Source organism: Mya arenaria, chromosome 12, assembly GCF_026914265.1.
Source record: "Mya arenaria isolate MELC-2E11 chromosome 12, ASM2691426v1".
NCBI lineage: Eukaryota > Metazoa > Mollusca > Bivalvia > Myida > Myidae > Mya > Mya arenaria.
Window position 1 is genome coordinate 59478847 of NC_069133.1, and position 18081 is coordinate 59496927.

Sequence of the window (18081 nt, forward strand, 5' to 3'; positions counted from 1 at the left end):
CGTAACCAAAATAGTGGTTTACTTAACCAAACACAGACCCGTCGTATGCATTTCCTGATTGATTGCTATCTGTTTTGCCAGACTTCCTTCAGCTGTCTGAAAAGCGTGGTCTAATGCGTGACGCAAATCCCGGTGGTGCATCACGTGACTTTCAGAGCCGACTTCCACTACCATGCCCGTCGCTATGACGACCAGGAACATAAGCATCGTGGAAACCTCTGAAAAATAAGTTAAGTCGTTTTATCAAATTTCTAATGAAATAGATTTTAAAAAATCACACTGCATGTGTAAACTCGTTGTCGGCAAATATAAATCTACAGCCAGATCACACCTGTGCATTTCCATGGTAAACACGGAAATACTCGGCCGTTCTTTGACGTTTGGTGTTTTAGTCTTTGATGGTCGACAGTCTGAAAACTATACTAGTAATGTCATTTTACGTACTCGAACCTTCGAGCCACATACTATCTCGTGATTTTATCCACCCATTCGTGATCATGTTTAATGTTGATGTGGTGACCCTACATTAATTTGTTATTATGTGAAAGGGTACTGCTCTCTGATTACTAAATGGAGAACAAATGACCCAGATCACATATGTTTGGCATCATTTTACATATTTTAAATCCACACATACAACCCTTTCAACTTATACCAATATAAATTATTTGACACCAGAAATACAAAGTTCAGATAATTGAGTATCGAATACTTTCAACGCGACAACAATTTTGGTGTTGTTTTTGCCTAAAGATGGTTACTATTTGGCCAGCAGAACATGAACAAATAAGACCGTGCATTTGCAAACATATCATATCAAGGAATGTGTACCGAGGTAAATGGTGTAATTAAATAATACTTTTAGTTCATTTAAAGCTTTAAATTGCATCATTTTCCACGATATGATGGGGAAAAGCTGCAAAGCCAGTTTTTATGAAGAAAACTCATCCTTTTAATGCAAGGTACAAAATGTGTTTTTTTAGGAAAATTATCGAATATGGTCGAGCAGTTGCTTCGTACCATGGGGCCAAATTGCATAACTATATTTTGAAATTCGTAAAATGTTCGTAAGCTCCTAGATAACACTTAAAACGCAGGGATTCCAATATGTTTTAATGTGTATTCTAATTTCCATTATTCTGTCATGAACATTTTGCTACTTAAAAAGGTGTATTACTGTACACTACTTTTTAGTTACTTCTATAGATGTCAAACTGATCGAATACATTAATTTGTCACAACTTTCATCTTAAATTGTTTGAACACATTTGTTTGCGTTAAATAATTACGTTCTGTAAGTTGTTTTAATGCCAGGTCCCATAAACAATTCAGAGTGATTTGCAACATAATAACGAATTAATTAATAATGTTTTAAGGGGCTGTTTCCAAGTTCATTTAACATCATTAATGTCATAAGTACATGGCCAAAATAACATGAGTACATATACAATACAACATCATGAGGCATTACAAAATATATTGGACATAATAATACAGATTTTCTAAATATGAACATTTTTATGTTATTGAAACTTTAATATCAAACATAAATAAATATATGTGGAGGAGAACATAGTGTTACATTCTTATACTAAAGTTGTTAACAATGCACTTGAGGAATTTACATAATTTTATGAATTTTGTATCATCATTGGGATTGATATTCATAATTTCTTCAAATTTCAAAACATTAGGAGATCGGTATTATTGTCTGTCAATAAATCTTATTCTATATTCGGCAAAATAGCTACATTCTAATAAATAATAAACTTCATCACCAATACTCTTTTTATCATAAAGTTTTATCATTCATTTCTATTTTGTTCCAGGTTCCTACTTTAATCGGTAGTCGATTATTTCTTGTTCTGAATTTTACTAAATATTTCAAAAACTTAGCAGGTGGTTTAACTAAATATTCTTCGAATTCAAAATTTTCCTTAAACAGTCTATAGCTACAACATTTTCTTTACGTATTTAAAGTAGAATACCACTAGTTTTTTAATAGATCAGATAATTTCATTTGAACGGATCTTTTAAGCCATAATACGTTTGGAAACTCATGACTTCCCAAAATATTATTCATACCACATTTAACAAATATATTTTGTATATCTTTTATCCATTGAAAGTCATTGTTTTCTAATTATATTGTCATACATTTATCTACTAAGCGTAACATAATATACTGATACTGGAAGTTTTGTACAGTGTGGTACTATAACCTTTGACCAATAACTGATCATTTGTGTATCAATATCTATTTACAATGGCTTTACACCGGATTCGACCTATACCATACAGTTTGATGTACTGCTTTTAATATTTAGTACATACTTCAAAAAGTTCAACTGTACTGTATTTCCGTGGCCCCACACTTAACAACCATATACAAATCAATTTGTAGGTCAATAAATAGACATACTGTTTTTGCTTTTTAATAGACTGAATATGGCCTTTGTTGCTTGCTTTGCAATATGTTCTTTATGTTTACAAAAAGAACCACTTCTACCAAATATCACTCCTAAATATTCATATTCAGACACTACATCAATTTTAGCATTAAAAAGAGTGAACTCGTATCTTGGCAATCTACCTCTGGTTAATATAAGAAGTTTGGTTTTTGAGGTATTGACTGTGAGTCTATTTTCGTAACAATAATTTTCATATACATATAGAGCATTTTGTAATTCGTCAGCACTTGGTCACTAGGTCATACAATTAAAAATAGACAGTTGTCAAAAACTTATATTAAGTTGATATCGTTGTGTATAACGCATCGAAGCTTACTTACTGGTGTATCACTTCGCTTACGACACATGCATCATTCGCAGTCAAGACCGAAATTTACTACGGTTGTCTACCACGTAAATCCCAGTAAGTTTAAAATAGCGTCAGAATATTTATCTGTACTCATAAACAGATATTATTTAAACTCGGAAACCAGTATGTTCTATTCTAACAGTGAAACTCAGATGAGACAGCAACATGATTGTTGCGTTCATTATTTTAACCATGTAACGTGATGTTTTATTGGCCTCCCACTAGCTTGCATTGACAATTCATTGGCTAGTTTTGAGGAAATAATGTATTTGTCGATTTTTAAACCCTCTGGTGTCTAGTTCCTGTAACTCAACTCTGGAACACGTAGGAAATGGTTCTGTTCATCAGCATGTCCAGTGGTCTGCTTTTATATTGAGGTTACTTATGACATAGTCGAAAGCTTTGTTTATTTGAGCTTCTTTTGAATCATAATTGTAACATAATAATGCTCATACAGCAATCGAGCTTAAAATTCTCGTTTAATAATGAAAATGTACGTACCTTTTATCATATTATTTCTATGCAATTACACTTTTTATTCCATCAGTTTACAACGATATTAATAGTAAGCCATGTTTAGTTTTATTTGACACTGTTTCTTACATTATCTTATTTCAATTGTTCAGCTCAAATATTAATTAAATGAAATGCTTTAGAACAGAAAACAGTTTTTTTACTGTTAATTTCTGTTGTGTTTTGAAATAGATGAACAAAAACAAAGTATTATTGAATCCAAACATATATGCAAGAGTAAGCACATTGAATCAGTTATGGTAATTTGACATTTTTAACAACTTTATTATGAGTGTAGCCTTCATTCATTAAGATTTTTTTTAAATAAATGTTAATTTATTCTGGTCTTTCAACTGTGGTTATTGTCTTAAAGGAATACACATATCAATAGTTTCAATATATGACGTTTATTACCACTAACACTTAACTGAACGTAATTGACAGATTTATACAATAATACACTCTCTAGTCCTTTTTTGTAGTGACGTTCACTTTCACATGAATACCCCCGACGAATCACTGGCGAAATAATTTCGGCGACCTTCTTATTATAAAAATGTTAGCTAAGCATTGCACACTGCATATAAACGAGTTCAAAAGTAACGATAAAATAAGTGTGTACAAAGACAATTTATAAATACAATGTAAGTAAGTATATAGAGAAACACATTTGTACAGGGTTTCCGCGATTATTTTAATGACTCGGCGACTATCAGTGGCCTGTGGAACGTTCACATGTGAATTCAAATTTCGCTTTTAAAACGAAATGGATGGAGTGCAGTATTAACTACGTAAACACAATTTATTAATCCCTTCAAACAGTATTTTTTATTAATTTTAAAGGGAGGCAAACGCGAACACAGATTGGGATTTAGTATGCTAGTTTCAAATAACCAGTGATGACTGATAGGGCGGCGTCTTTTATTCAGCGTTGACATTGGAAACAATACAAACAAATTAAAGCGGCACATTTGTATTTCTTTACGTTTTGTACACTGTTCATTTATTTCGACATCAAGAATTTAAGGTATTTATTTATTTATAACAGAAAGTTGTTCTTCTTCATACGAGTTCATTGTAATGAAACTGAAAAAAATGAAATTATGAAATTCAAGACATGAAAGGAAATAGTGTCGGTGGTTCGTTTTGAACAAGTCCGGATATACTTGTGGATTTTTAAAGCAAATGAATGGAAATGATGGACAAACAAATTGGCAGCACAATGTTTTACTTACCTGAATGGGATAGACTCGTTTAATCTCATTTTTTTAATTATTGTCTTTCCCTTGTGCTAGAACACAATGACTTGTCGAGTTTTAGTTAAAGCTAAGTATGTCAAAATTCTTTAAAAAATAGACATGAGCTGTCAATAAGTGAAAAATGTGAAGCACATTTCCTCGTAGTTGTATTTAAAGATAAAATAAAGATAAAAGTACGAGACAAACATAACTATATTCTATATAGTGATACCATTTCATTTGTGTGAAACGGTTAAAAAAGGGGCGGTACTTCGGTGTTGCATTCATTGCTAAAGTGACGAGTAGCTCACCTTCGTATGTAAAAATGAAACCCTATTTAATGATTTTGGGAAAAAACTGAATTATAATAAGTATGCAGAAAACTTGCTTATATACAGTAAGGACTGAAATTCATTTAGGGGCATTCATGCGATCTTGAATGTTTTTGAAAGGTACATATCATATTTCATTATACATTTCACCATCTCGAATCGTTAATCCATTTGATAATTAACTGTTCATGCCACACTTTTGCATCAGTCTGGTTTTCATTATCTGACATGTTCATAATACTATCATATATCCTCTTACTATTTTTTATGTATTGGTAATATGCAAACAAATCCTTCGTTTAAACCTCTTTTATTTAGCTCGTTTCATTATGTACATACAACATTTTGGTCAAACCTGAAGATAGGATAAACATGCGAACAAACATATGTTTTGGGAATGGCATTCCACCCAAATATCCTGGAACAAAATAACACGCCTTCTTAGTGAGGTCACTTTTTGTTACTTTAAGTCTTTAAACGGAAATTTTGAATATGGAATTAACTTTGTTAAACTTCTTACCAAAAATACTTTATCGTTAAATCAAAGTGTGAAGAAAGTACGCCTATCTTTGAGGCCTTTGTTCCATATTTTTCAAAGAGACTGCAAACAGAAAAAATAATAGCTATGGCCAAAAATAAATTGCATATGTTTCATGGTAGATGGATCCTAGTACTTAACAAGCTTAATTCTTGAATACCGCAAGTTTATACCAATGTAAGAATGTAAATTTCATCCATATTGCTTTCTTGCCTTCTTTATCTTAACTAACACCCAAAAAACAGGAACACCCAAATATTTTTTTCATGATTGAATTTGGTACACGACTTTTGTATACTTTATGAATATATGTATGATGTACATGTATATTTGAGAAAATAAAATTGAAAAAAAACACACAAAAAGATAGGATAAACATCTTTATAATTGTTTGCCTTTTCTTCAATTATTTTCTGTAACCCTGCTCTTATTCTGCTTTAAAATTAATTATCTTCCTACTAAACAATTTGCTTTACAAACATGAGCATTGTTGAATCTCTTTTTACTCCATGACAATTTAGTTTTGTATTCAACAACTCGGTATGACTGTTAGTGCTGAATGGAAAGAGTGTTCCCTTTCTTAAGTGTGAATTGACAGTATTGTTTGCATGAGATATTATGTTTGCATTGAATACAATGGCAGTGCATATATTTATTTAACATGTAGTATTCTGTAATGCTAAATGAATTGAGGTTTTAGGCATATGGTAACAGTGGAATGTAAACCGAAACAATAGCATGTTTGGATTGAATTTAAATATATTTTATGAATATATTATTGGTCCTATTTCTATATAAAGATTAGAAAAAATAATATTTGAATGGACTATGTTTATTATAAGATACTGAAGACACAATATTATTTGTTAACGTTATTTGAATAGAGACCGTCTTATTGCAATATCATCATTATATATCACTAGTATAAAACATTGACTGAGGTTCCATTAAAAGTGAAATTATCATTCAAAATAAAGTGCTGTTAACTTTGACCCGGAGCTAAGTAGAGCCACGACTGATCACCGATCGGTAACTTTCAAAATTAACTGGAAGTGGTAGTGTAGGCACTTGATTTGGCAAGGTTTTCCTTTTGTTACTCCATAGAATAGCTTTGCCGACCAAACTGGTCATGGAAAGGTCTTTTTTGTCGGATGGAATACAACCTTTCGCGGACTAGTCTCCTCCTCGTTCCAAGCGTTCGCCAGTATATATATCGACCAAAAAATAAATGTCCAATCGCAAACGTTTGGTTATAATCGACAACCAATGTGTTGCCACATCAAAACCGACTTCTGAAGCTTTCCAAGCTAAAACATATTGCGAGGTAGACCCATAAATACTATACAATGTATGGACTAGTTTTATTTTGTTTCAAACCATCAAAGGCGCCACGACTGATTTTGAAACATGACTTAACGGAGATACAGTTGGTTTGAGGTACCTTGATACAATATTCTTCAGTTATTGAACGAAATCTGATTATCAGCTCAATGTTACCATGGCCTTAACCTTTGACCAACTTATGTCCAACACGTTTGGGTAATATTCATGTTTAAGGGACCTCTACCAAGTTCGAGGTGTCTAGGGCTTAACGTTTTTCAGTTATAATATGAAACTGCGTAATTTCAGCTTACAGTCACAACGACCTTTACCTGTGACCCACTAATCTAAAAAGCAGAGAGTTCATCTGCTGATCATGACCAAACTGCTTTTAAAGTTTGAGATCCCTGGGTAATAGCGTTCTTTTGATATTCATCGGAAGTCGATTTTCAGCTAAAGGTCACCATCAACTTGATCTTTGAGCCACTGACCTCAAAATGAATATGTTTCATCTGCTGGTCATGACCAAACATACCATATACAATACAAAGTCCTGAGCAAAAGCGTTCTTCATATAATAGATGTTAACCGATTTTTAACTGAAGGTCACCACGACCTTAACAACCCACTGACCTCAAAATCAATAGAGTTCATATCAAGGCCATGTCCTACCTACATCGAAAGTTCAAGATCATAGGAGTCTAAGCGTTCTTCATAATAACATTATATTGAAGATAACCTTTTCCCAGCTGAAGGTCATCTAAAGGTCACCACGACATTGACCTTTGACCAACTGACCTCAAAATCGAAAGGCCTAATCTGATGGTCTTGACCAACCTGCCGAATAGTTTAATAACCCTGGGCCGAAGCGTTCTTCAGATTGAGCGGAACCATGGGGACGGACGCAGCCCTTTGGGGATTACAAATCCCAGGTATTGAGGGGAATGTTAGAAAAACGGGGCCAGTTTTACAGAAGCATCTTGCGGAAACTTTAGATATTTTATTAAAATGTAAAAACAAAAATAACAAATTTTCATAATCATATTCAATCATCAAAATAATTTAACTGCTTTATCATAGATATAATAGTAAGATTCATTATTGTATCTAAATTCAACCACAAATATCTGTCATGTCCACTGTCCCAAACCCAGTATCTTTTAGTAATGTAAACTTATCCAAATGTATGTATATCCAAAATTACTTCTCTTAACGTTTTTTACGTTTGTAAGCCCCAAGTTTTATCACAAAATGCATTTATCGCGGTAAAAAACAAGTCATAGAATCGAAAGCTCTACTACGAAATCCTCGTATCAAGTGACTTTCTTAATGCAAAAAAATACCCTACTGATTTTATACTGATATATTTCATATATTAAAGCCATAAAAAGCAATTCTGTGCGTCGCTTCAGACATTCAAAACACTAGAATGATCTGGTATACTTATACTTTCACAAAAATCAAGTCCTTGGTTAACGTGGACATACAGGATGCTGCTTGCTTATTGCCTGCGAGTTTAAAGTCTTTCGACTTGGACATAAAGTGAGAGCTATAGGATAAAATTCTATTGGCTTTGGTCAACGTTTTCAAAAAGTCAAACCTATGCGGGCTTTCATCAATGGACTTATTTAATGCTTGGATGAACCAGGAACCGTTTGTTTTGTTTCTGAATGAATAATACCCTGCCACAGACGAGAAGCAGATAAGAAATTCCGGATCCGTTAGAAAATGAAAGGCATCAATATCGTCCCTGTTATTACCCTTGGCGTCTGGAGCATCGCCAAAAAGCTCGTAGCTGTCTCCTCTGTTATTATCATTGGGATAACAAAATGATTCAGTGGGTGTATTATTATCATCGCCATTTGGATGTACATCATCTTCTACATTGTCATCGTTAAGTGCATCTACATTGTGATTACCAGGTGTACTTCTCAAAAAATTCACTGCTTTGTTTTTTCCATAATTGACACAAACATTTACACCTGAGTCTTTTTTCTCTCCTCTACAAGCCTGTATAATGAACACCTTTGGTTTCCCCTTTAGACCTGGACAATTTTGTTCATTAAACATGGCAAACAACTTGCTCAAATGTATTTCTCCGTCAGTACCGCATATTCGTCCGTCGCTACCATGTGAAAAGACTACTGCTAGAAATACGTCAATCGTCGCGTGATCTTTTCTACTTGCAAACCTTGCAAATGCATCCAGCATTTCGGTACACCTAATATCATGATAACGCTCAACGTAGAATCCGAGCGTGTTTTTAAGACGATGGCAAAACGTCGATTCATCGACGTTAGATCCATATCGAGGTTCGGCAATTGAAAAGTTCGTGTTGTTGATAAGGATGGCACGTCGTCCTCCGGGACGGTTCAAGCAGTGTACGTCACCTGAAGAGAAGCCTGCTATCGGCATGCGAGATTTGTCTAATGATCGAGGGGCTAGATCTTCGTAGACCTGAAAACCAAAAGAAGTTTATCGAAACGAAATTGCTCTTATTAAAAATTATCTCATTTTATCTTAAAATGTCAAGATAAATGCAAGACAAACAAAAGGGACAAATCCTGCACCCAAACATTGACTGTTCTCTTGTTCAGTGCGTTCGTAAAATATTGGCACTTTTGTAAAAAAAACTAGTCAATGTTCATGTCAAATATTAAAAGTTTACCAAAAGAAAAAATGAGCAAATTGTTAGCTTGTTTACCAGATGAATCTGTTCAATGCCTTCCGCGTCAACTGTTAGATATACCAGTGCATCTGTATCGTCTGTATCGTCTGCATAGTCTACAGCGCCATCCGTGTCGTCATTTGAACTGTCCGGATTGCTCATGTCACTATTTCAATCCTCTGTCTGAATTATGTCATATTTTGTGCTCCCTGTTTTTTTAATACCCTGAATCTTGTTTGTTACTTTTTGTCTATAGAACACCTTGTTCATTCGAAATGGTTCAAATTTTTATCAGCTCTAGTCGTCACTCCATTTAACATCATTCCTTCCGTTTATATCAGTCTGGATTCACTGCTGACATGTTCACATTATTATCATATACCCTGACAGTAATTTTATAGTTAAGTTTTAATCTCCAGTGCATAAATAACAACTTTTATTAATAGTCTTTCAAACAAATCCTTCTTTTCCACCGGTTTTATTTAGTTGGTTTCATAATAAAACATATCTCAAAATTACAGGTGTTAAACCTGAAGTTTAAATTAATTTGAAGCTATGCAGACGTACGATTAAATATCAATCAGTGTTTGCATTTTTCTCGTTGTATTCCCGTTACTCTGGTTGTTATCTGCTTTCAAGATGATTTCCTGCTATACAGTTTATTATTTAAGTATTAGCCTTGGTTAATCAATACAAAAGCTTTATTCGCTCCGATGATATGATCTTGTTTTAAACAACTCGGTATGGCTATTTTTGCTGAGTGTAGAGAGTGTTCCATTGCTTAATTGTGAACCGTAATGATCGTTTGCATTACAGGTATTATGTTTGTATAAACTATAATGGCAGTACATGTACTTCAACCAGGAGTATTTTGCAATGCTAGATGTACTGGTTGTCTCGTGTCGTAAACTGAAAAGTATGTTTGGGTTGAGTTTAAAGATATTTAGTGGAAATAGTTTTGGTTCTGTTTTCTATACAAAGATAAATCTTTCATATTTGAATGGTATACTTATTATAAGAAACTGAAGGCACAAAATTAATTTATAACTTTATTTGAGCAGAGAACATCAAATGGCAACAATATACGATATTTGTTTAAAATACATGTTAAGCCAATGAAATTGCAGAAAAGCAATTATTAAGTACTAGACTTAATCATTAAGAATTTCAACGGTCCGCCTACTGCCAGTCATTTGATACACAATCCCTGTGTCAGACTTTGCGTCGACAATGTACCAGCCAGTGAGGTAGTATTTTAAGACAGTTAGATGACATTTTAATGATTAAGGAGGGCATTCTTAATCATTAAAATGTTACTTCAAGTCATATTACTATTACATATTTCTAGTGTATTAAAATGACAGGCATGTTCCGTTAGAATTGTAACCATCAACCTCAATAGATTGCTGTTAACGTTGAGCTCTAGCTAACTAGAGCCACGACCGGTCACCGATCGAACGTTTTCGATATTCAATTAAAGTGAGTATTTGTTAAAAGGTTTGTAGTTTGCAAAAGTTGCCGATGGGAGCCTAGCAGATTTCCATACACTAAGTTCAGATAGGGATTTTAGCTGCGGCATCAACCAGCTTTGTCGTTCAAACTGGTCGTGGGAAGTCTTTTGTGTGGGAGGGTAGGCGCCCATCCGCGAACTATTCTCCTTTGGGATTCAGAGGTCGTCTGCATTTATTGGCCAACAATAAATGTTCAATCGCGAGCGATTGGTTATAATCGAACACCAACCCTCTGCGACATCAATTTAAACTTATTTAGCTTTCCAAGTGAAAACATGTTGCGTTGTAGCCCCATGGAGTCAGAGTTAGATTCCTTGCAGTGAACTCATATAGGGGGTTGTCTTCATACGATTGTCGTCCGCTGTTCAAACCATTTATATCGCTGATATATCACACTTTTCGATAGTGCGACAAAGTGTTCGTACGATAGTATAACTGAGCACTGATATGTTGAATCTCAAGTTTGACTGAGAATATACGTAATAATGCAATTCTAAAGATGATAAATTTATGGCATTAGACCGGCCAGAACATGGTATAATTTTTAATACCATGCTTCCTTTGTTTTCGCCTTTTTATATAAATTCCCATATCGGAACTGTGAGCAGGAGGCGGAGCTTCAACGTTCAATAACTGAAATGCGGATAAATTTCAACTTTCTTCACGTTTCAACGCTTATTATATTGAACGTTGTGCTTTTCAAAACGGTAAATCCACACTTAACTCATGATAGCAATTGTGCACTCGCGATTACGCACTCGTGTAAAATTTCAATAACTCCGTTCGTGGATGCAGCAACTATTACTTAAAAGCGTTTTTTTTTTTGTAAAAACAGAGAATAGCAGTGGTTGTTTAATCAGCTTATTTTTATTCTTCATACATACGAGTATTAAAAATAAAATAGATAATAATGGACATATTAATTTAAACTATTTGCCATTAGTATTATTTTTATCAATAACAAAGCAGTTATAAATAAAATAAAAAAAGTCCGTATGTTTTTGGGTGGATGTCAAATAGCAATGGAATGATATAAAGTACTTTATAAACAAATACTAATCATCGAAATTGGGAACAATGAGTTACATATATATTTACTGCTAAGATGAATGAATTATTTTTAATTAATGCACTTGTTACTAATCACACGTCAGGATGAATTGTAAATATATATAGGAATACATTTAAATATTAAATTTAAAGAATGAATATAAAATTGTTAGATAATTAGTGTTTGAACCTATCATGTGGAATGATACTTGTATACTTATAAGTTAATGTATTATTTGAAGAATAAACTCTAGCAATACAAAAATACTTTCATACTAAAACACAAACAATGTTCATGCCTACTAAAATCTTTAGGCAATTTAAGACACTTTAAATAAGAAACTTAATACTTGGTGCATGGCATGTGTTATTTCCTAATGGCAAACATCTGTGAATTGAACCATTCATGGTATGTACAGTCTAGGTTCCACTTTTTACTTAAGCATTGGCACTTAAACATTGTCAAACAGCGATTCTTATCGATATATTGGTTTCATAGTTTCCAAAATAAACATACTGATCAATGATTGGTAAACCACCAAGCACATACTCATGTTGATTTTCTATTGTTGCTTTGGTAGAAAGTAGAGGTCCTTAGTAAGCATGGATGTAAACGACGGGATTTGTTTCTTTCCGTGCATTGAAGGGTCATTTGTATTTGACATGAATTTATCCTGGTATGCAACAATTTTGTTCAGCTTTGTAAGTAGCTTTTGGACTTCAAGTGTGGTACCATACTGATCGAGAACATGAACCAGCCCCTGAATATACCACGAACCGTTTGTTGAATTGCGCCAAGAATAGAAGCCGGGTACTGTCGAATATGACAACAGGAAGTCAGCCTCGTTTGGGATTCGGATGTCTTCTGCCTTTTCAAAGGCATCGTCGTAACCCCTTTTCGCGTCTATAGTGTTTAAATTTTGGCCAGAGTCAAATTTATGGCCTCGGCAAGCTTGAATGAAAAAAAGTTTTGGCTTTCCAGCTAGTGTGTTGCAATTGTTCCCCTTGAAGTACGTAAAAATGTCCTGGAGCTCGACTGTACCGTCTGTACCACAGATTTTATCTTCTTCGCCATGGCTGAGCAACACTCCAACAAAACAATCTTCATCACTATGATCTTCCTTAGCTGCTGTAGCGAACGCTTTTTTTATTTCAAAACACGTAGCGTCGTGGTGACGGTCTACGTCAAAGCCTAATATTTCTAGACGTTTGCAAATACGTGTGCAGTCGATATCAGTACCGGTACGGACACCATAACCACGTCTGACCATATCAGGCGTAAAGTTCTTGTTGTTTATCACAATGGCTTTGCCACGCTTCTCGTAATCCATCTTGTACACGTCCGAGAGCATTTCTTTCCTCGTTATTTTCGGCTCACGGCGATAGAACTGAAAACAAGTGTATGATCTAAGCACACGATATCTAAATTATTATGAATTAACATTATTCTACATTAGTATGTTTAATTTAGGTATTTACCATTACAGTTAATTTAAGCAAGCGGGGACCAACACGAATGATCATAAAGTACGGTTACAGAATTATCGTGAACGAAGTACTCTTTCGAACGCAGTTGAAATTATATATTGTTACCTACATCTTCGTTTTCTATATCTTCCATCGTGACGTCATCAAAGCTAGGGGCACCTTTCCCAATACGCATTATTCCACACATTATCTTAGAAACAAACGCCCTAGCGTCCTGAAACGATAAGAAATATATTGTGACCGTACCCTATAAACGAGACTCTCGTACGATTGATATATAATATTTACGTATTTACTAGTGATGGGCCGATGATCGCCGATAATCGATTATATCGGCAGACATTCATAATTCAGCGATCGGCGACCTCATTGTTCAATAATCGAATGATCGAAAAAAATAATATTTACCTGAATCTAGTAAATTTCCAACTTTATGTAGCGCAGTAACTTAGAGCTAAGGGAAGTAACCGCTACTTTGAGTTTTAACAGTACTTTCATTTAGTTTTTCTTTGCGTTCAAGCGCTTTATGATGGCGGACGGTTAGGGGGAGGTCCAATCGGCACTCCTCGGCTAGTATCAAGATATGGCCTATCTCGAAGCTTGCCGGAGATGGCTTAGTTGTTACGATTGGGGGGGGGGGGGGGGGGAGGTCACGTTAGGGGGACATCGATCTCAAAATATTTGATTACTCTGGATAACGGTCCTCCAGCTGCTGGAAAAGTGCAAATTATTCCAGCGAAATGGTTAGGGTCATTCAAGCCCAGATTCTTATGAAACTAGGCTTGAACGACCCAAGCTGTGCTCACATATTGAAATGAACGTCAAGATCAGTCGATGTTAAAGCAAGAAATATTTGAAGAATGGAAATGTTTGCCGTCATACTCCGAAAATACGTGAGGAAAGTTTTGCTATTTTAATTTCGAATTACTCGTGTTTTTTTAATAGCAAATGCCATTCAAAACCAATTTGATATGTCTCGTGTTTTTCAATTGAATGTTCAAAACCTGTTTAATTAGATAAGTCATTGACAAATTTGTCCAAATGACAATACATATGTATCATACAGGAAAAGACATGGTTGAAAATTGCCCCAGTGAAAAATAAGTACCCTCTGGCAAAAATTCTTTGCACTGGGGCAATTATCAACCAAACGCCATGGTCAACCATGTCTTATTTTATTTACAATAATTTACATATTAATTAATAATGTAATAATATATAAAAAATATTTAAATAATATAATTTATTATTTATTAGTCAACTTACGTTAACCTCACCATGAAATGTTCTCTTACTTCATAAACCTTGGAATAATTATTTTTTATATAATTTTTAGAATTATTCAATATGGCAGAAATGATACCTGTTTTCTGAAATGAAATACACATGAAAACTAAGGTCCTTATTGATATATACAGCAGAAAATGATGCTTTTGTGATACTGTCCGATTACAGCCGATTAATCGGATAATCGATCGATCAGGGTCTCCGATTAATAGATCATGAAAAGTCAAGCCGATTGCCTATCACTAGTATTTACTTTTAATCAGATCGTTGGAATTGGTTCCATATAAAATGTGTAGATTGTAATGAAATATTTATGTCACAACACGTCCCGTTTGTGCTCAATGATAACGGGCCCCCTGTGCGCTTAACAATTACAGATCGCGTGTGCGCTCAATGATAATAGACCCCATGTGCACTCATTGACAACAGGCCCCTTGTGCACTCATTGACAACAGGCCCCTGTGCACTCATTAACAACAGGCCCCCTGTGCACTCATTGACAACAGCCCCCCTGTGCACTCATGGACAACATGCCACCTGTGCACTCATTGACAACAGGCCCCATTTGCACTCATTGACAACAGGACCCCTGTGCACTCATTGATAATAGGCCCCCTGTGCACTCATTGACAACAGGCCCCCTGTGCACTCATTGACAACAGGGCCCCTGTGCACTTATTGACAACAGGCCACCTGTGCACTCATTGACAACAGGCCCCCTGTGCACTCATTGACAACAGGCCCCCAGTGCACTAATTGACAACAGTCCCCCTGTGCACTCATTGATAACAGGCCCCCTGTGCACTCATTGACAAAAGGCTCCCTGTGGACTCATTGACAACATGCCCCCTGTGCACTCATTGACAACAGGCCCCATGTGCAATCATTGATAACAGGCCTCCATGTGATCTCATTGACAACAGGCCCCCTTTGCACTCATTAACAACAGGACCCCTGTGCACTCATTGACAACAGACCCCATGTGCACTCATTGACAACTGCCCCCTGTGCACTCATTGACAACAGGACCCTGTGCACTCATTGACAACAGGCCACCTGTGCACTCATTAACAACAGACCCCCAGTGCAGTCATTGATAACAGGCCACCTGTGCACTCATTGACAACAGACCCCATGTGCACTCATTGACAACAGGGCCCCTGTGCACTTATTGACAACAGGCCACCTATGCACTCATTGACAACAGGCCCCATGTGCACTCATTGATAACAAGCCCCCTGTGCACTAATTGATAACAGGCCCCCTGTGCACTCTTTGACAACAGGCCCCTTGTGCACTCATTGATAACAGCCCCCCTGTGCACTCATTAATAACAGGCCCCCTGTGAACTCATTGATAACAGGCCTCCCGTGCGCTCAATGATAACAGACCCCATGTGCACTCATTGATAACAGGCCGCCTGTGTGCTCAATGATAAAAGGCCCCCTTTGTGCTCAATAATAACAGACCCTATGTGCACTCAATGATAACAGGCATCTTGTGTTCTCAATGATTACAGGCCCCTTGTGTGCTCAATGATTACAGGTTCCCTGTGCGCTCAATGATAACAGACCCCGTCTGTGCCCAATGATAACAGGCCCCATGTCTGCTCAATGATAACAGGCCTCATATGTGCTCACTGATAAAAGGACCCCATGTGCGTTCAATGATAACAGACCCCGTGTGTGCTTAATGACAACAGATCCTCTGCGCGCTCAATGATAACTGGCCCCGTGTGTGCTAAATGATTACAGACCTCATATGTGCTCAATCATTACAGGCCTCTTGATTGCTAAATGATAACAGGCCCCGTGTGTGCTCAATGATAAACAAACCTATACGTACTCAATGATAACATGCCGCCTGTGGGCTCAATGATAAATGTCCCTGTGTGCTTATTGATAACTCCCCTCTGTGCGCTAAAGGATAACAGGCCCCTTGTGCGGTAAATGATAACAGGTCCGCTGTGCACTAAATGATAACAGGCCTCATGTGTGCTAAATGATAACATGCCCCTCGTGCGCTAAATTATAACATGCCCCTCGTTCGCTAAATGATAACAGGTCTCTTGTGCGCTAAAAGATAACAGGCCCCTTGTGACTAAATGATAACAGGCCCGTGTGCGCTCATTGATTAGAGGCCTCATGTGTGCCAATGATTACAGGCCCCCTTTGCGCTCAATAATAAGAGCCCCCCCCCCCCGTGTGCTCAATGATAACATGCCGCGTGTGCGCTCAATGATAACAGGCCCCAAGTAACAGGTGTTTGTGTGCAGAATGATAATAAGCCCAGGGTCCACTCAATGATAACAGGACCCTAGTACGCAGTCGACTCATCATTTTGTGTAATAAGTGATTTGATATTGACATATTGAGCTCATTTTACCTCGTTCGTTGTTATCAGTTTACCATGTTAGGAAATACAATATGATCATGCCATAAACGTATGGATATTCGAGTTTCAAGGCAATTTTATATAGATTGCAGCGGTGCCTTGTGTATGTAGTGTGTCTAGATGTGTCTGAAGCCACATTGGTATAGTGAATATACTTGAAGTGGAATATATTTAAACGCAAATAACGGTTATCTCTCTTACTAAGCTACTGACACAGACAGTAATTAAACTATAACAGGAAGGTTAAACCTTATTAATCTATATGATATTAAAGAGAATGAATCCAAATAAGACATTGCTGTTAATACTGTATATACATTACAATCACTAATAAATACACTCACCACATCATCGATTCCCTGCATGATCTTCTCTGTGTCCGACATTTTCTAAAGCACAAAAAAGGTATCCTCGAAACCTGTGAAACTAATGTCCGTCTGTATAACTACCTTATTACATGTGACAAACACTTATCAGTTCACCTTATGATAACAAAATTAAAAACACTTAATCAATGACCTAAGAGTTATATTTAAACGTTCGTTCTACTTATTTAGTCACTACAGAAATATGATCGTATTTAATATGTTTTCCTACGCTTGCTTAAACACGCTTAGTAGATCCGATATCAGAACGATCGGGGGATTTTACACCCTTTGTATACAAGCCTGTCAATAGTAAACAGATTACAGCGGGTATACTTCCGGTTTAAAATAAATTCGACACATGCAGTAGAATTGATTTAATCATATGTGTGACTTTGCCACGCATTTGTCAAGAGTAGAAACACTTCACTGAAGGTAAACACTACGGGTATTCGAGAAGATGACTCTTATACAAACTAAAGCAAGGTATGTATGTATGTATTTCTTTAGAAATAGCGGTCAAGGATAACCCGTGAAAGTGCAAGCACTTATTTCCA

General features: G+C 35.9%; 3 protein-coding genes across 5 annotated transcripts in view; all 3 read right to left on the minus strand.

Annotated features, from left to right (window-relative positions):
* Window positions 1–3516, minus strand: part of LOC128210210 (peroxidase-like) — a 33212-nt gene extending 29696 nt beyond the window's left edge. For both annotated transcript variants that reach the window (XM_052914410.1, XM_052914411.1), the window contains exons 1-2: window positions 3322–3516; window positions 39–218 (exon numbers count right to left, since the gene is read on the minus strand). In XM_052914410.1, coding sequence (XP_052770370.1) covers window positions 39–218; window positions 3322–3331 — 190 coding nt within the window. In that variant the 5' untranslated portion in view covers window positions 3332–3516. The remainder of the gene's footprint in view (window positions 1–38; window positions 219–3321) is intronic.
* Window positions 1–17794, minus strand: part of LOC128210214 (caspase-3-like) — a 119194-nt gene extending 101400 nt beyond the window's left edge. Inside the window, exons 1-3 of one of the 2 annotated variants that reach the window (XM_052914416.1) lie at window positions 17504–17782; window positions 13588–13692; window positions 11786–13378 (exon numbers count right to left, since the gene is read on the minus strand). In XM_052914416.1, coding sequence (XP_052770376.1) covers window positions 12554–13378; window positions 13588–13692; window positions 17504–17545 — 972 coding nt within the window. In that variant the 5' untranslated portion in view covers window positions 17546–17782 and the 3' untranslated portion in view covers window positions 11786–12553. Of the gene's footprint in view, window positions 1–11785; window positions 13379–13587; window positions 13693–17503 lie in introns of those variants that run through there. The other variant, XM_052914417.1, reaches the window with a different exon arrangement.
* On the minus strand, window positions 7772–10035 carry LOC128210212 (caspase-3-like). The gene is made up of 2 exons (XM_052914413.1): window positions 9466–10035; window positions 7772–9218 (listed from the first exon to the last, which is right to left on the minus strand). The coding sequence occupies exons 1-2, from the start codon at window positions 9589–9591 to the stop codon at window positions 8205–8207; spliced, it is 1140 nt and encodes a 379-aa protein (XP_052770373.1). The 5' UTR covers window positions 9592–10035; the 3' UTR covers window positions 7772–8204.
* Window positions 17795–18081: the final 287 nt, after the last annotated feature.